Genomic DNA, 19,731 nt, shown 5'->3' on the forward strand with positions numbered 1-19,731 from the left:
ATTTGTCTACGTTTCAGGGCATCAGCCCTTTCGTAAGGACACACTCACAAACAGTACATAGAACACTTACCCACCGAGACTGCCATCATCCTCCCACGCGCGCCGCAGGCTGTCCAGACATCCGCTCATGACGCACTTCCGGGACCAGCAACACAGGACGCTGCTAAGCAACCGGCCAGCTTGTGGTTCACATCAGAAGTGCCCACATGAATGCGGAAGCATAACACAGCCAGCGTTAGTGGGAAAAATGTCACAGTCAGTACACCCAAAAAAAAGACAATGAAAAAACAATAAAAATACATTGAAAATACACATTGTGGCTATAAAACAACACAACAGGATAATCACTGCATCAAATCTTAACACATTCAAAATATTACTAGCAATACTCTATCGCATAGTATACTGCTACCATCAAAGTGCAGATTATTTTAGAAGGGAACAACACCATTGTTATAACAATACACCACCATATTGTCATGATTAAATAAGAGAATTCCAATTGATCTTATCATTAAGACCCCGGGGGTGGATGCTATCGAGCCTGTACATCCAGCGTGCCTCAGACCGGAGCAACATCTTGCCCCTGTTACCACCTCAAGCGGATTCTGGAACATGATCAATCATCATGGAGCGCAGAGTTGACAACGCATGACCCATAGCCTTAAAATGTTTGGCCACGGGTTGATCTATGTCCCTTCCTGACAATGATAAATTAATTGCAGACCTATGTAGGGCCATTCGCTGACAATATAATGTACACTACATGAGAAGTCAAACACGTCAACACATGACGGATCTCATATAGTTTACCATTGTGAGGATGTTTAAAGGATCTGCCCTGAATCAAGAATTTGCATGTAGTACAATTATGGCAGCTATAGGAGCCAGGGGGCTTAGTATATACGTTCGGGATCTTGGGGACACCTCTACCCGTAATGTCCGTCACCATCAGACAATCCTTAAGATTACGCCCATGCCTGAACGCAGCCACAGGTCTCAGATCTTTAAAAACTGGTAAATCAGGATCAGATGACACTAATGGCCACAATGCCTTAGTGGCATATTTAATCACAGGGCTAGCCACCGTGAAGCTACTAGACCAAGGTAGCAATTTCTGATTTTTATTGCGGCGCGCGTGGGAGGATGATGGCAGTCTGGGTGGGTACTAATAGTGGGTAAGTGTTCTATGTACTGTTTGTGAGTGTGTCCTGACGAAAGGGCTGATGCCCTGAAACGTAGACAAAGACACTGCCATGTGACATTTGTATGGAGCCCATGGAGTGCTGTTGTGTGTGTGTATGTATGTATGTATGTATGTATGTGTATATATATATATATATATATATATATATATATATACACACATATACATACACACACAGTGCTGGTCTCACAATTCTCTGCAACATAGTGTATCATGTGACACTGGTGGACCAGTGGACTGGTAAGGCAGAGGGCTGTAATGATAGATTAGAAATACAGGTTGAGTCTCCCATATCCAAATATTCCGAAATACGGAATAATTTTGGCATGACTGAGATAATGAAACCTTTGATTTTTGATGGTTCAATGTACACAAACTTTGTCTAAGGCACAAATTATTAATAATATTGTATAAAATGACCTTCAGGCTGTGTGTATAAGGCATATATGAACCATAAATTAATTTCATTTCTGTACACAAACTTTGCTTGAGCCACAAAATTATTGAAAATATTGTATAAAATTACCTGCAGGTTGTGTGTATAAGGTGTATATAAGACATAAATGCATTGTGTGTTTATTGGGATCCCATTCCCAAAATATTTCATTATGATATGCAAATATTCCAAAATACGGAATATTCCGTTATCCAAAATACCCCTGGTCCCAAGCATTTTGGATATGGGAGACTCAACCTGTAGTTAATAATTATAAATTGAAGTATAATATTACTAGTGCAGTGCACCATATGTTATTGCCAGCGACTATCTGGTTTCTGTTTTAAAGCTTGTGTGCAATGGTTGGGTGTTCTACAGATGTGACTTAGGGGGTGGTGCTTATGGGCGTGATACAAAAAGTCGACAATAAAAAGGTTGACATTCAAAAAGGGCGACATAATAATAGTTAAAAAGGTACAAAAAGGTCAACACATGCTCTTTTATTTTTCTAACCCTAAACTTCACCCTAACCCTTCCCTTGATGCCTAACCTTAACAGTCTCTCCTAACCCTCCGACAAGTGCCTAACCCTAATCCTAGAAATAAAAAAGTGTCAACCATTTCCAGGCTGACTGTTTGAACCTGTCCGTGGTTCTTTCATTTCGAACAAATCACTGTCGGCCTTTTCATTTTCAACCTTTTGTATGGAACCCGTTACACATTAATACTTATTGGGTTTTAGACACAATATTATAATTTCTTATCACTGGAATAAGAAATGACGTGTGTTGGCATGTACTAAAGTATACATGCTGGACAAGAGGGCACAGGTGTTGCCGGCAGCGCTACTATTGCGGTCACCCATAAGATTTTGGTGTCAGGTCTGAATTCGAGGGGTCTGATGAGATGCATCATTATTTGTCTGCACAGATGTGACTTCCTTCCAAGCCTTGAAGTTTTTCTATAACACATATAGTACTCACCTTATTTTCAGCTGCATTCAACCTGCCTACCAGCAACCCAGTCAACCGCTACCAGGCTCTTTCATCTAGGTCGGTGAGATTTCCAGCCATCACTGGACAGCAGAGACAGTTTGTTGCCCTGGGTATCCAACTCACTGTGGTGTGTAGCAGTTTTGTTCTCTCGATCAGATGTCTATGCAAATCTGCCTTCCAAGTCTTGAAGTTTTTTAAAACACATATACGGTCTTCATTTGTAGCTTTACAACATCCTCTGCAACAAAATGTGGAAAAAAGTGTTTAATGAAAAATAGAAACTTACATTTCCATGATTACAATACAAAGATGGTAAAATATTCTGTACAACTTGTTGTAAAGCAAAAGTGAAGAATTACTTTACAAGTGGCTGTAAGAATTTCCAGCGTGGCCCTTTACAGACAACATTTGAAGTAAATTTCAATTATAAGAAAAGTTTTTATGCATACTGCTGAAAAACAGCAGTCACATACTGATGACACTGAAGAAAGATAATTAAGAACAGGTTACTCTATGGCCATATTGGTCCCTGACAGAGCTGCAGGTAGATAGTTTCACAGTTATAGTTGTTGTAGTTAGTGTACAGTGACATACTGCAAGGCCCTGTCATATGTTAATTGCTTACATCTTTCACACTTTCCATAACATTTGAATAAAATAACATTTTATTCCCAACAGAAAGTGAATTGTATGAATTTTCCTAACGGGGTTTATTAGCACAATTCCAAAGTCTCGCAAACAACGAAAACTCTGGCAGAAACAGTTGGAGAAAACCTATCGAAAATCCAGTCTTTGGCATCATCGGTGATGATTTCTTTATGCTAATTATGTATATTACTTATGTTATCAATGAGGGCCTTGAGGAAACAAGACGAGCAGATGCTGCTTACTAATGATGTTGGTAAAGCTAACACAAATGTTGTAGCCATACTTAATCCTTAAAATAAAGTGACAATGACCGGAATAGTGGTGGCCTAGGCACAGACAGCGTCTGTCATGACGGGAAGAAGAAATGGTGTAGGGGAAAAGCTAATGCAAGAAGGTGCAATACACTGTGCTGCACATAGATGGCCTGATTCAGAGATGGAATAATCTAATGCAACAGGAGGTGTCTGTAGGAAAATTACACCTTGCTAGCTTCTGCGATCTGAGTTCTGCATTTGCAGTAATCGTCCATCTGAGTAAGCTTACTCAGAATGGGCAACGTACCTGCTCAGTCGGGGTCAGAAAGTCTCAGACCTTGAAAGATGCAGACACTGGCCCCAGCACTCCCAGAAAAGGGGGGGTAACACGCCCCCATTTCCGGAAACGCAGACCAACACCCCCCTTCGTCCCCAAATGGCCATAGCATGTCAATCATGCTGCGGCTTTGGGACACAGAATGCGAGGACGCAGGACCTCATTCTGCACCTAGGCAGAACGGGACCTGCGCATGCGCAGACCCCCAACAATCCAAAATGTAAGCAAACCATAGGTGGAGACTACTCCACCTATATAAAAATAATAATAATAACCCATTCATAATGGTTGCTGCTAGATCCTAGTTGGAGGAAGGACCTCTCTGACGTTGCAACCACGTGACGGCTTTAGCAGCGCCGGAGCGCTCCAGTGTTTCCCCCTCTATGCCCACGTGGATGGTATGTCCAAAGCTGGCGAGCGGCCATTTTTGGCCCCCTGTTCGGATCCTTGCCCCTCCCCCTTTGGTCGCAGGTCACGTGGTGATATCAGAGGTCCTTTGCGGCGCCCAATTCTAGACCTAACCCAACAATAATAGGACTCCAGAAGATGCACCCCTTGTATATTAACAGGACACCACAGGCTGCTCCTCCTGTATATTATTAACAACAACAGGACATCAGAGGCTGCTCCCTTGTATAATATAACCACAACAACAACAGGACACCGCAGGCTGCTTCCACAGTGTTATAATAAAAACAAGTCACCAGAGACTGATCCCCCTGTATAATAGTAATAATAACAAAACACCAGAGACTGCTCCACCTGTAAAATAACAATAACATGACACCAGAGCCTCTGGTCCCCCTGTATATTAATAATAATAATATACAGGACACCAGAGATTGCTCCACCTGTATAATAATAACTTTTACCTAGGTAGTGTCTACACAACACTGTCTCCCCTCTATCCTCCCTTGCTGAATCGACGTAGCCGCTGTGACTGAGAATGCCTCAGCCATAATCAAGTAGGTAGCCGTACAGGTCCTTAGGATGAAGGGGAAATATAACCAACCATTCAGGATATTTCTGTGTAGACCTTACGTCATACGGTTTCCTGTCACTAGGGGGAGGCAATTTGTGGCACCATGTTCATGTAGTACAGACTAACTAGCATTTATAGCTGCCGGTAGCCATTTTGTTGTGGTTCAACTTTTTCAGTCCTCCCCGCGTACGGCGGCCCCCAACCGTCCATACTCCGGTATTACCGCTCCTCCTGGGGAAGATAATACGAAGCTATCACATTTGGATCCGTCCCGGTTTCCTCTCATTAAGGTAATCAGTACCCTTCCCTGAGTCGGATTACAATGAAGCTTGGGCTGTGTCCTATGCAAATTTGAGGTAATGAAATGTAAGCTTTTGTTAATGGGATACATCCTTATTGGCATTTGCTGTGCTGCATCTTTATATATGAAATTAGCAGTCATTCTTAAGGATGCGATTTAATGGCACCGCGAGGTGGCTCACGGTCACGGCTACTTGGGTTGATGCCTTTGTATTTGGGACACAGGTGATATCGTTTTAGCAGATGTACCTGGAAGTGATGTGGTGTGAGGGCTGAAGTCATACTTGCCAACTCTCCCTCATTGTCAGGGAGACTCCCTGAAATAGCAGCAATCTCCCTGTCTCCCTGAAGAGTCTACCAATCTCCCTCATTTCACCTTACCCCCATTATGACACTGTTATATAAAAGAAAAAACAGAGATATATACATTCAAATGGGATCATTAGTATAATTTCCCTGCATTGGTTATAAGGCACAATGGGGAAGATGTATGACGCCCAGAAACGGTATCAGCGCACGTTATGTGCGCTGATACCGCTTCTCCCCGATGTATGATCGGGGGTCTGGGCGGTAAATGACAGGGGCGCTATGCGCCCCTGTCATTATCGGCGCTGTTATCTACAAGATAGCAGCGCCGATAGCCTGGGCTATGTATGAACGGTCAGATCGTCTGACTGTTCGGCCGGCTGTAGCTGTCGTTTTCGACAGCTACAGCCTGGCGCTAGCCTATCCCCACAGCAGAGACAGCGCTGTCCCTGCTGCAGCGGCTACCGGCTCCTGGCTGCACGCGGGGATCTCGCGATACTTGCGAGATCCCGCGCATGCTCACTGGAGCCGGCCAGGACAGAGACACAGCGCATCAGCACTAGGCTGATGCGCTGCTGTCTCTAGCGGGTAGCGCCGGAGGGGGGAGTTAACGCTCCCCCTCTCCGGCCGATGAGATGTTTATACATCTCATCGGTAGTGCTTCCTACTTCGCCTCGGTAAAGAGGCGAAGCGGGAAGCGTTATAGCGGCACGTTAAGTGCCGCTATAATACATCTACCCCAATGATCCCTATGGTTACATGTATTTTCTGAGAAGTATCAGTGTGTTTTCATCAACAAGTAGATCTTACTAACTGCTTTGGGGCTCATTTACATTTGGATGTAAGTCAGTGTTAGGACACGCAGATGTAGCAGTACACGCCCACTTTACCGCCATGCTCATAGTTGCTGCTTTCACAATCTCCCTGAAATGCTTTTTCAAAAGTAGGCAAGTATGGCTGAAGGTTCCATGCCCATAAGGGCTACCAAAAGAAGAAGTTTGTCCCCTCGCGGGCTCACTACGCTTCGGGCATGGTGGCTCGCTTTGCTCGCCACAGGTTTATATTCCCCCTCTATGTTCACCTAGATAGTAAGGAATGACGTTAGACAGTAACTGATGATGTCAGGGTAATGCTCTTTGTGATCCCACTAACGGTTTAGAGTCGGCGGCATCTGAGACATTTCTCTTTAGATTACAATCTTAAGCAAGTGGAATTGTCAGTCAGTGGCCGTGATAGTCTGATATACAGAGATCACTTATGGCTCTATGCTACTACGAATTACCCTGAGGCTACATATGGACAGAGAGGGAAATGGCATTACTCGTCATTATAGAGAATAGCAACATTACAATCCATCTAATTAATCTTATAGTATGGTTGTGAGCACAACGATCTTTCCAACACCGAAATAGCGGATATAGCAAGAAGCCGGGATAGCACGTAACATACGGTACTTGGCTGGGAATTGCACAAACAACGGGCACTCCTAACGTGCCTTTTAAATTGGTTTATGATATTTGTACCCACGTGTTGTGCATAAACAGTAAGCTCAAGCCCATCTAATTACTTGTCTCCCTGTTACAGAGCTAAAGCCTTGATGTGCGGATGATAGCACCCTGTTTCACTCTGGTAATAGATCTGCTGGCTAGGGCTAAAAGAGACTATACATATGTGATTATACTGTCATGTGATCTGTGTATGGACTATTATTAAACATCAGTGTATTGTAGAGAATAAATACATTTGCTTATTGTTAATTCTATTTTATTGTCTAGATACCACTTTTACACAACATTAGATTCATTTTTGCCTATGACTAGTAATTAATATAAGTAGGAAAAATTGCTATTTAAATGTTTTAAACCATTACAAACAAGTGTGAAAATGTACATATGTGACACATAGATGTGGATAAATAACTAACTTGTGAGACCTAACCGATAATATTAACTTGTTTAAATGAAGTCTGTGTTTTTAATACATTTCAGATATGTTAGTATTAAAGGCCTGATTCAAAGGTGGACGCAGTTGGGAGAATGCACTGCGCACACATGTAAAGCAGAGTGCGATGTAATTTGCATTTGTGTACGACATTGCTATTATTAGACAGCTCCTGTGATCCATGGGCAGTTCAGGGTAGACGCTGGGAGGTGACCTAAAGTCTTTCCAAAAAGAGGAGGTGTCATCTCGATTGCAGCCACAGTGGCTATATTTCAATAAAGTTAGGAGGGAGTCTCTGCGCCGGGCAGGGGCTTTTAGAGGAGTCGATGTTGGGACTGATGGTGGAGAGACCAGATCGACCAGCGCACTTGAGCATAGCTCATATGCAAAGTGGGTGTCGCAGGGCGTGTGAAGGCGAATGCTTAAACTCCCATTTGCATATTTTTGCACTTAAGAATCTGAGCCATGCATGATCTACGTGCACCTCAGAATCAGGCCCTAAATGCTTTGATGGGGCTCATACTGTGTCTGTGATTATCTAAATTATACAAGAGCTTAATAGATAATACTTAGTGCTATAAGTGAAATAGTTTAAAGTCTAAAATAGTAAAGGTCATTATATAAAAAAATCAAATGCTTGTAAATAATACAGAAACCCCTAGTGAATTAAAGTCAACTGAGCCGAACGCAATGCAGATGTTGACGGAGTAGAACAATTTTTTGTTTTGTTTCTCTGCAAAAATCCCTAAGCCTTCTATGGCACATGCATTAAACGGAATGGGATTGAAATGCCGGAGGCTGTTTAGCTTCCGGTTCAAATCCCGACAGTACCAGTCCGACTGGAGGAGATCCCGACAGCGGCAGATAAGTTACCTAACCCTCTCCTCTCCGCCCCCCAACCCAAACCCTCCCTTAGGGGTGCCTAACCCTAAGTCCCACTCAGGGGTGCCTAAACGTAACCCCCCCTCCCCGCACCCTATACCTAACCCTCTCATTGGGGGGTGCGTAGCCCTAACCTCCCCCCGGTGGTCCCTAACCCCCCCCTAGTGGTGCCTAACCCTAATCCCCCCCCCAACCTAACGCTAACCCCGCTAGAGCCCCTAATCGTAACCCTCCCCACCCGGGTGTGGTATAAGTGATAGACAGTTATTAGTTAGACAATGTATAGATAGACACCAGATGTCAATAGTTAGACACAAACAAAAGTCAGACACATTAAAGTTAGACATGTAAAAAGTTTGACAGGTACAAAAGGTTGACAGGGTCAAAAGTTTGACACGAAAATGGTTGACACAAAAATGGTCGTCAATTATTTTGTTTTTGGTTTTTTAGCCCTAATCTTCACCCTAACCCTCCCTCCTGGTGCCTAACCCTAACCGTCTGGGTAAGTGCCTAACCCTAAACTTAACCCTAATCCTAAAAAAAAAAAAAAAAATGTCGATCTTTTGTACCTGTCGATCTTTTGTACCTGTCGATCTTTTGTACCTGTCGATCTTTTGTACCTGTCGATCTTTTGTACCTGTCGATCTTTTGTACCTGTCGATATTTTGTACCTATCGATCTTTTGTACCTGCCGATCTTTTTACACTTTAGTGTGTCTGACTTTTGTCTGTGTCGAACTTTTATCCTTGCCTAACTATTAACTGTCTAACATCTGGTGTCTATCTAGACATTGTCTAACTAATTACTGTCTGTCTATAGTCCGGAACCCTTCGGCGTTCCGGCGTCGGGATTAACATAGGTGTCTGTATTTCGACGCCTATGTTAAATCCCTTGCCGTGTTTCCGCAGTCGGGATTGAGACCGGGGCCATGCGGCTGCCGGTCTAATAACTACATCCCCATTACACAGTGTGTACGCACAAAGGCGCATTGTGATTGGTATGCACAGTATCAGAGATGTCGTGAAAAAGTGCTGAATGTTCGTGGGCAGTTTCTGGGAGGTGGCTAAGAGACGCAGGGAGATGGTCCGTCTTATGGGCGTGTTATGGCAGTGCCGTGGGCGTGTCACTGAAAAGTTTGAGTGCTCCTAGGCTCAATATGGGCAACACAGACGGTGTAATGGTAAGCATTACTCCCTCACAGCAATGAGGTCATGGGTTCGATTCCCACCACGGCCGCAACTGTGTGGAGTTTGTATATTCTCTCTGTGCTTGTGTGGGTTTCCTCCGGGTACTCCAGTTTCCTCCCACACTCCAAAAATATACTGGAAGGCATGTGTGTGAGAATGTGGTAGGGACTATTGATTGTAAGCTCCACAGGGACAGGGACTGATGTGAATTGCCAAATATTCTCTGTAAAGCGCTGTGGAATATGTGTGTGCTATATAAATAACTGGTAATAAATAAATTGGAGGGCTCAGACAGATAATCTGCACTTGCCATAGGTTTGGTGCAGGTTTCAATGATGCGAACGAGGTTGCCCTCTAAAGATGCACAAGGTAGTATCAAAGTGTCTTCGGGAGCTCGAACCTCTGCGTCTTAACCCTTGCACATGTACACATTGGCACATGCATTACACGGAATGGGATTGAAATGTCGGAGGCTGTTTAGCTTCCGGTTCAAATCCCGACAGCACCAGTCCAACAGCAGCATTTGCATTAAGTTGCAGAGCGGCGACCGCCATAGACGCAGCTGCGGGCACTTCTGCATCCATCCCTGAGTCGGGCCCATTGTCTATGTATTGTGTCTGGTTCTATTGATCACTGAGACATTTGGAGACTTTGCTGCATTATGGGGACTCTCACCTTCAGAGGAGTCAGCTTCCGATGTGGTGTAATGGGATGTGATTTTGTTTGTATTTATCTAAGCTCCTTTGAAATGATTCCAGGCTCTTGAATTTCTTTTGCTTAGCAAACCAGATAATATATCAGTTGCATATACAGGCGTAATAAGGAGCATATAGAGGTAATGCATGTCCGCCGGATTCTTTATAATGGAATAATGTATCATATACGAGGGTTGTTCAAAAAGTAATTCCTAAATAGTCATAACTCTGAAATAATACTCAACATTTATTTGAAACTTTGTCAGTTTGTAGTTTAATATGTGTGCTAGCTATATATGTATTTTTGTTTAGATAGTCCAAGAAATAACATGGATTCCAAGATGAAACAAAGAGCTGTCATTGAATTTCTGGAAAAAGAAGGCTGCAGTGCTACAGAAATCCACAGAAGACTGAAAAAAGTGTATGGTAAGCGTACAATTGACAATAGCAATGTCAGAAGGTGGCTGAAGCGTTTTCAATCGGGAGAATCGTCCGTGTGCGACAAAACTCGTGGTGGCAGACCATCAACTGCAGTGACAGCAGAAAACCGACACAGATGCCATGATTCAGAAAGACCATTGTGTGACCATTAGAGATATCAGTGATGAACTGGAATGTAGCCATGGCACTGTAGAAACACTAATCAATGATTTGGGATTTCGTAAAGTGTGTGCTAAATGGGTTCCAAAGTAATTAACCAGGGATCATAAGGCCCAGAGGGTGGAAGTGTGCAATGACCTTTTGACCAACTTTGAAGCCAACCCTGAGATGTTTTTGGAAAATGTCATTACAGGAGATGAGACCTGGGTATTCCTTTATGACCCAGAAACAAAGGCCCAATCAAAGCAATGGAAACACCCAAGTTCACCTAGGCCAAAAAAGTTTAAATCACAGCGATCCGTAAACAAAGTCATGGCCACATTCTTCTGGGATTGCCGAGGTGTTATTCTCATTGATTACTTGGAACCAAACCAATCAATGAACTGTAATTGATACATTATTACACTTAAGAAGCTGAAAGAAGCCATCCACAAAAAAAGGTCAACAATTCGACTGTGAAATGTCATCTTACACCACGACAATGTCAGACCTCACACTTCGATGGCAACATCTGCGGCCATTGCCAAAATGGGGTGGGCAATGATGCCACATCCACCATACAGTCCTGATTTGGCCCCTTCTGACTTTCATCTGTTTGGCCCTCTCAAATACTGTCTCCGTGGTCAACATTTTGAAGACATAAAGGTTGTTAAAAACACCATATGTTCCTGGGTCAAACATCAACCACTGGAATTTTTCCAAAGTGGATTCACAGCTTGGGTTGAGAGGTGGAGAAATGGTTTGAGGGCAGATGGTGAATTTTTTGAGTAGAGTCACTCTGTTACTAAGACTTCAAAGTATTTTACTGCAAATTTTCAAATCTGTATCTATAATAAAATTTGAGTTGTGAGCATTTAGGCATTACTTTTTGAACAACCCTCGTATATGTGTGAAGAATTATAATTTATTGGCTATATTGCAGTCGTTCTAGGGCACTGGTCGGGGTACAGGGGTAAATTACCCCAAATGGGGTAAAAATGAAATTCCTGGGGGTAATGGACGGACAGCCGGGCATGCATATTAATCATTGCATGCCCGGCTGTCCGTCCATTACCCCCAGGAATGGAGGTCACTGGCGTCGGGTGCGGCGCCAGTGACCTCCAGCCCAGCGCCGCAGGGAGGCTCTTAGCCAGACTCCGGCTGAGATGTTATTGCCAGCGGGCGCCTGCCCCTCCTTCCATGCAGCGCTGCGCTAGCCGGAAGCTGGAGTTCTTTTTTGAACTCCAGCTTCCGGCTCTCCCCATGCGCACTATGGGAAAGACGTCATGACGTCTCTCCCATAGTTCCGAGGAGCAGCCGGGCGGACAGGATGGCGGCGGATGCAGGAGCGGGGATTAAGGTAAGTGTTTTTTGTCTTTTGTACAAGCGGCACTACTACAGGGGCACTATATGGGGGTACTGCTACAGGGGCATTATATGGGGGCTCTACTACAGGGGCACTATATGGGGGCACTACTACAGGGGCATTATATGGGGGCACTACTACAGGGGCATTATATGGGGGCTCTACTACGGGGGCACTACTACAGGGGCATTATATAGGGGCACTACTACAGGGGCATAACTATGGGGGCACTACTACAGGGGCATTATATGGGGGCACTACTATATGATTTCCTTCCCTTCAAATCAAGGGGGTAACGTCGGTGTATCTAAATGTATTTTGGGGTAAAAGGTAAAAAAGTTCCCTGACTCCTGTTCTAGGGGAATTTTAGGAATCATTCCTAGAGCATGTCTTGAACAAAATCTGTTAATCTGCATATAAGCATACCCCATTCTATGTATGCATCTATGCATGTACGTAATACTTATGTTCTCGGAAATAGAGTGAATAGTGTTATTTATATTTGATGTAATTGTGGGGCTGAAATTGTCAAAGTGAAATTAATAGAGAAAACAAATTATCTGGAAAGCACACTAGGCCTGATTCTGACCCGCTCGCAAACGGGTCGATGGTTGTGCTATGCGCACTCGCGGCGTGTGCAAGCCCCGTAGCAAGTGAGAAAGTCTCTCGCTCTAGGGCTCGCTGCAAACGGGATGTTGATCGACAGCTCGCCCCGTTTTGTAGGCGGGGTGGCTGGACAAACGGGGGCGTTCCTGAAGGAACACCTGCCGTTTGTGGGCGGCCCTACTGACATCACCAGTGATGTCAGTAGTGAGCTTCCGGCTCTATTAGAGTCGGAAGCTCACTGGGGCTTGCGGCAGACGAGACCCTACCACAAGGGTCTCGTCGCAAGCGTGATGGTTGCGACCATCATCTGGCCGCTCACAAAAGCTGTGGGTGGTCACAGCTTAGCGAGCGGCCAGGAGGCCTGGCGAAAAAAAAAAAAGGCCGCCCTGATTCAGAGCAAGCGCTCACAAAGAGCGTCCGGCCCTGAATAAGGGCCACTGTTCTGTCCGATGTAACTTATTTCTAGTGGTGCAAAGAGCATCTGATATGTGTCTGGGAAGAATAAGAACCCCGGCCAGAGAGGAGCATTAGTGTACCTTTATCTGAGGTGTGTTGTGTCACAGGAATGTCTGACAGATGCTGACCAGGGCTTTATGGCTAGGGGGAAAGAGGAGAATTACTGCTACCTCAGGGGCCTATGTATCAAAGCTGGGAGAGAGATAAAATTTGAGCGATAAAGTGCTAACCAATCAGCTTCTAATATACATTTTGGTTGGCGATTTATTTGTTACAATTTTAGCTCTCTCTCAGCTTTCATACATGGGCCCCTAAGTATTACATTTCTGATTATATTACATGTGTACTCTGTGATGTTTTTTATATTTATGTTTTCTACTTCAACGTCAATAGGGATCCACTTGAGGGTGAAGGTAGTGGTTAAAGACCGGACACTGCCCCCGAGCCTGAGGCAAATCAGTTTGCTTGGTGTCCGGCAGGAGTCGGATCACTGTTATGACAGTTATGCTGCCTTATGCAGCCCAAAGCTTTTATTTTATGATTTTGTATTATTTTTCTCTATTTTACACTGGGCGCGCAGCATCAGACTGTCCTCTGGACGTCTGTACTCGCCTCATCACCCCTCCAGGCGCCGCAACTTAAGCTATGACTACTTTCAGTGGGCTCTTGCTAGCTGGCCTCGCGGGAGGATTCCAGACTGCGGCCAGGGGACAGGTAAGGTGGGTTACCGCTTGCGGAAATGCAGTCTTACCTCCGGTCTCTGGGGACAGTCCGGAGGTGCTGAGTGTGCACACCTGCGCCGTCCGCGTGATCCACTAGACCACCAGGGTACATATGGTGTGGGAAGCCAGGTTCCCTGTGGTCAAAAATCAGCATGGTGAGCTCAGCCGTCCCTATTACAGCGGCCCCTCAGCTCAGGGCGCCCCCTTCCGAGGTCTAGATGCTCTGAGCTGCACTAATCCACTGGCCCCGCCCCCTCAGAGATCTCCGGCAGACTTTTTATACAGTGTAAGCTACATCTCTCTTTGGGGAAACACTGGGCCCGGTTTCCCGTACATACCTCTCCCTGGAGTCAGGTTATGTAGTGCTATAGCCTACCAGGTGTTGAATCACTGACCACAGAATCTGAGTAGTTGATTGTAGTGCCAATATTGCAGTAGAATTATATATTCTGCATTGTGTGTGACTTATGCTAGCGCTGTCTGTATGGTACTCCTATATGTCAACCTATGTATATCCTTTTTTTCGGTTTCTGTAACCCTGGCATACCGATGTATTGAGGTTTAATGTACTTGACATTGATGTATCATTAGTGAAGACTCACATACTGTTTAGTTTCACTTATCACAGTGCCAATACCTTGTGCTGTGCTCTCCTGTAGCTTCTATAAGCACAGGCTGGATCACTATACTGCATAGATACTTCTATTTGGTGAATACTGTGTCATGCCTAGTGGTTGCATATTGCTCAGTGCCATATTGTGTGTTAGTTTACTCTGCAGCTATGTCAAAGGCAAGACACCTGCACCTATTCTGCTATCATGCAAATCTTGTGCAGCAGGCTTAAATGAGGAGGCATTAATTCAGGATGGGCTATGTGCAAAGTGTTATACTACTCCAGGCCACTTAGCCCCTGCCAGAAGTCTCCCTGGGCTTCCTTTTCTCAGGTGCTAGCTACTATTGCAGATCGCCCGGCAGTAATTCCCCCTATGGGGTTGCCACAACAGGTACAGGTGATACAAGTGCCTCCTCCATGGGTAGACATACTCTCTACCTCAGTGCAGAGTTTGGCGGCTATCTATACAGACTTTCAAAATATATTGCAAGGTGAGAAGTCCCTGCCTAGTAAAACTACTAAGCATCCTGTGGTATCTTCACAGTCTACGCATCTGTCAGATACTGAGGTATCATCTGACGAGGCAGATGAAGCTGATCTTTCTAACACTGACTCTCCCACAGGGGAGGAAGAGTTTCATTCAAAACTTGATATACCTGCCTTAGTGCGTGCTGTCAGATCTATTCTCCAAATAGATGATGATATGCCTGCCCCTCAGTCTAAGCACCCACTATTTAAACAACAAAAAGTGGCCTTGGCAGAGTTTCCTCTCTCTGATCAGCTAGCTGAACACATGGCGGCAGCTTGGCAGACACCTAGTAAAAGGTTTCAGCCCCAAAGAGCCGGACTAAATACTACCCTTTACTTGCAGCTCATTGTACAAGATGGGAAACTCCCCCAGCAGTAGATTCGCATATTACAGGATTGGTCAAAAGTTCTATATTTCCCATCCATACAGCTTCCTCGCTGAAGGAACCTACGAATAGAAAAATTTAAGCTGGCCTTAAATCTGTGTATTTTCTTTCAGGAGCTATTGCTCGCCCTATAATGGCTATTGCCTGGGTGGCTAAAGCAATTGAGAGCTGGGTAGATGCCTTGAGGTGCCTACACACATAGCGATGTGCTCACGATCCGACACCGGCAGTCCTGCTCACGATTTGGCACACGATTTGGTGTATGTACAATTGATACATCGTACATCCTTTCTTTATTTTCAGTGCATCTTGTCCCAGATTGTCAGATCTGCCCTACAGCACGGCAGATCTGAAGATGCGATGTGCGACCAGCGGGGACGAAATTGTGATCGCGAGTGGGGATTCACGATTAAGACATATTTGACACGATTTGTCGTAATCGGGTAAATCCTGTAAAATATCGCTATGTGTGTAGGCACCTTTAGAAGAGTCCCTCTCATTAGATGCCTCCCGGGAGCAGATGTCATATATAGCTCACATAAGGGATGCTGCTACATATATTGGGGAATCAACCTTGGATGCTAGTCTCCTGGCCTTTAGAGCATCGGCTTCGGCAGTATCTACCTGCCGCACTCTCTGGCTGCGTTCATGGCAACAGATTAAGACTCTAAAAGGGCCTTGGAATTCTTGCCTTGCACTGCGGAGATCCTGTTTGGTCCTGAATTGGACAAGATTGTAGCCACTTAGCTGCATCAAAGACTGCTTTCCTGCCTTCAGCAACTACTGCAAAACCCCGGACGACGTCCTTCAGGTCCTTTCGTCCCCAGGGAAAGCCTAAGGGTCAGTCCTTTCCTAGACAAGAAGCTTCCACTAGGGCTACAAAGCCTAGAACCAAGCAGACTTGGTCCACCAAACGGCCAGCTGCCAAATCTGCAGACAAACCCTTCTAACGGGTTAGGCCTCCCCCTGTGGGATCCCAGAGTAGGAGAATAGCCCAAATCAGGTGTCAGACCACTACAGACATCTGGGTACAAGAAGTGGTTTCTCATGGGTACGCCCTCTCATTTCTACGATGGCCACCCCACCAATTTTTCTTCACAGGCCCCCATCAGACCCGGACAAGGCCCTGCTCATCCAGAAGGCCATTCAGTCCTTGCTGCAAGCGGGGGTAATAGTTCCAGTCGCGCTATATCAGCGTGGGAACGGTTACTATTCTACCCTGTTTCTGGTTCAGAGATCGAATGCACCTTATCAGCCTATCCTCAATTTCAAATCCCTGAACAAATTCATCAGGGTGCCCAGTTTTCAGATGGAAACCCTGCGATTTATTGTTCTAGCTATGGAGTCTGGGGACTTTATGGTATCTCTGGATATTCAGGATGCTTACCTACACGTACCTATAGCACCCTCTCATCAGAGATATCTCAGGTTTGCTGTCCTACAGCACCAATTCCAATTTCAGGCTTTGCCCTTTGGACTTTCTACAGCTCCACGGGTCTTTACCAAAATTCTGACTGTCATTGCGGCCCACCTACGTTGTCAGAGAGTCATGCTGCTACCATACCTGTTCTTCAACGACATCTGCTGTTAACCATTGCCCTCATGCAGAGGCATGGCTGGTTGTTCAACTGGAAGAAGTCAACCCTGACCCCTTCACAAAGGATGGTCCATCTGGGAGCGCTGCTGGATTCTCAGGCTCAGAGAATCTTCCTGACAACGGACAAGAGTTCCACACTTCAACTACGACTGCACAGATTTCTCCACAGTTGCCGAGTGTCAGTTCATGCAGCAATGCAGATTCTGGGATCCATGGTATCCACCTTCAACATGGTGGAGTACGCTCAGTTTCACTCCAGGCCTCTGCAACGCCTAATCCTTTCCACGTGGAACGGATTGCCGTAACGGATTAGATCTCAGACACTGGTTCTCTCATGGTGGTTACAGATGTCCCACCTAATCAAGGGTCGCCCCTTTTGGATCCCGGAATGGGTGCTTCTTACAACAGATGCAAGTCTCCGAGGATGGGGTGCTGTGACCGGTCAACACTCCTTCCAGGGTCGTTGGACACCAGTAGAGTCGACCCTGCCAATTAATGTGTTGGAACTAAGAGCCATCTACAGAGCCCTCACTATGGTTCAGAACATTCTTCGAGACAAGCCTGTACAAGTGCAGTCCAACAACGCCACAGCAGTGGCTTACATCAATCACCTGGGAAGCACTCGAAGTCGAGCAGCAATGGCAGAAGTGTCACGCATTCTCACATGGGCCGACGGTCACATCCCGGCCATCTCTGCAGTGTTCATTCTGGGAGTCACAACATATATTGAGGGGAATGGTGTCTCCACTCAGAAGTCTTTCAACTCCTAGTGGACCGATGGGACCTACCAGAGGTGGACCTCATGGCCTCACGACACAATCACAAGCTGCTGGTGAACGGGTTCAGAACAAGGGATGGCAAACCAGCCTTTGTAGAATCCTGGTCAGTGAAGTGGACCATATAGTAATCTGGCGTCTTCCCTCCAGTCTCCCTTCTTCCTCAAGTCGTTCGGAAGTTTAAGCAAGACAGAGGTACGGTCCTGCTGGGAGCTCCAGCTTGGCCCAGACGGCATTGGTACTCCAATCTTCAGTCTCTCTCCATAGATGCCCCGTTTATACTGCCTCAACGGCCAGAACTGTTGTCTCAGGGTCCCTGCCTTCATCCGGATCTGGGTTGTCTGTCTTTGATGGCGTGGCTCTTGAGACATCCCTCCTAAGATCCAAAGGGTTTTCTCGCTCTGTTGCGTAAGACGGCTTCAGCCCACATCTATCACAGTGTGGCATACATACCTTCCAATGGTGTGCCACCAGAAGTTATGACCCTCAAGAGTTTAGGGTTTCTCGAGTCCTAGCCTTCCTTCAAGCTGGATTGGACCTTGGACTTCGTCTTAGCTCATTGAAAGTACATGTTTCTGCTCTACCCATTTGGTTTAAGCGCAAAATTGCTTCTCTACCGGATATACACACCTTCTTTCAGGGTGTCCTCCATATATAACCTCCTTTTGTCCCACCAGTGGCTCCATGGGATTTGTCAGTGGTTCTCCAAGCCCTTCAGGGCCCTCCGTTTGAACCTCTGGAATCTGTGGGCTCAAGTGGATCTCAGTGAAGACTCTTTTTTCTTCTAGCAATAGCTTCCGCCTGTAGGGTGTCAGACTTGGGGGCGCTTTCCTGTCGCTCCCCATTTATAATTTTCCATCAGGACAGGTCTGTTCTTCGGACTCGCCCTGGATTTCTTCCCTCTCGTTTCCATATTAATGAGGAAATTATAGTACCAGCCTTTCAATCACCAGACCTCTCAGCAGATGAGACATCATCTTTTCTTCGGAAAACAGATACTCTGTTTGTTCTCTATGGATTCCACAAGAAGGGCTGGCCAGCCAACAAACAAACTCTGGCCAGATGGATTCGTATGGCTATCTCACAGGCCTACATACAGGCAGACCTTCCTGTATCAGCTTCTGTTACTGCTCATTGCACTCAGTCTGTGGGTCCATTTTGGGGAGCCCACCGTGGCACCTCAGCTGAACAGCTTTGTAAGGTGGCCACGTGGTCTTCTGTCCCCACCTTTCTTAGGTTTTATGCCTTTGATATCTTTGCCTCCCAAGATGCTTCCTTTTTGGATGCAGGATTCTCCTCTCAGCTCAGGAGCGTCCCCACGCTTGAATACTCCTTTGGGACATCCCCAAGGTATCCCTGTTCATCCCTATGGACCCTTCAAAGTTCATAGGGTCCAGTGGGTGCCCGCCCTGACACACCTGGCTGCTATGGGTTATGTTTATGGTAATCAGTTTCCTGTCTCATTGATGTGAGATTGTGATTATACTGTGTACCAGTCTTTCTTCTCTCCTCCTCCTCCTCCTGCCTTGGGCTTGTTAACAAACTGATTTACCTCAGGCTTGGGGGCGGGATATAGGGGGAAGGACTGGAGCATTCTGGGAGCTCAAAAGCTTAATTTTTTGGTGTCCAGTTCTTAACCACCACCTATACCCCCAAGGTATAAGTTTTACCATAACTCTCTCATTATTTCTTCCTAGACAATCTAGCTGTGAGGAACCAGTCTTTATTACAAGTCGCACGTTTTGTATTCTCACTGATTCACTGAGGATGGACAAGGACGGGAGTCAGAAGACTGAGAAGATAATACATCTCACCCTGGAGATCATACACCTGCTGACTGGGGAGGTGAGAGGGTCTGGGAGTGTCACAGTGACATCACTTATATCTCTAGTAATAATAATCAGACATGTTTGGGAAGGTGAGGGAATTTGGG

The 19,731-nt window shown here is 45.6% G+C and overlaps 2 protein-coding genes across 5 annotated transcripts in view; one reads left to right on the forward strand and one right to left on the reverse strand.

Annotated features, from left to right (window-relative positions):
* The window catches only part of LOC148474285 (uncharacterized), a 55,692-nt gene extending 50,738 nt beyond the window's left edge, over window positions 1-4,954 (reverse strand). For 2 of the 3 annotated variants that reach the window (XM_088458832.1, XM_088458830.1), the window contains exons 1-2: window positions 4,749-4,948; window positions 2,626-2,875 (exon numbers count right to left, since the gene is read on the reverse strand). The gene's annotated coding sequence lies outside the window, so the exon portion shown is untranslated. Of the gene's footprint in view, window positions 1-2,625; window positions 2,876-4,748 lie in introns of all 3 variants that reach the window. The other variant, XM_088458831.1, reaches the window with a different exon arrangement.
* Window positions 4,955-5,028: 74 nt separating this feature from the next.
* Window positions 5,029-19,731, forward strand: part of LOC148474286 (uncharacterized) — a 61,468-nt gene continuing 46,765 nt past the window's right edge. Inside the window, exons 1-3 of one of the 2 annotated variants that reach the window (XM_088458829.1) lie at window positions 5,029-5,148; window positions 7,049-7,093; window positions 19,496-19,643. In XM_088458829.1, the coding sequence (XP_088314955.1) occupies window positions 19,566-19,643 (78 nt within the window). In that variant the 5' untranslated portion in view covers window positions 5,029-5,148; window positions 7,049-7,093; window positions 19,496-19,565. The remainder of the gene's footprint in view (window positions 5,149-7,048; window positions 7,094-19,495; window positions 19,644-19,731) is intronic. The other variant, XM_088458828.1, reaches the window with a different exon arrangement.

The sequence above is a fragment of the Taudactylus pleione genome, unplaced genomic scaffold (genome assembly GCF_031769625.1).
Source record: "Taudactylus pleione unplaced genomic scaffold, aTauple2 ptg000854l, whole genome shotgun sequence".
NCBI lineage: Eukaryota > Metazoa > Chordata > Amphibia > Anura > Myobatrachidae > Taudactylus > Taudactylus pleione.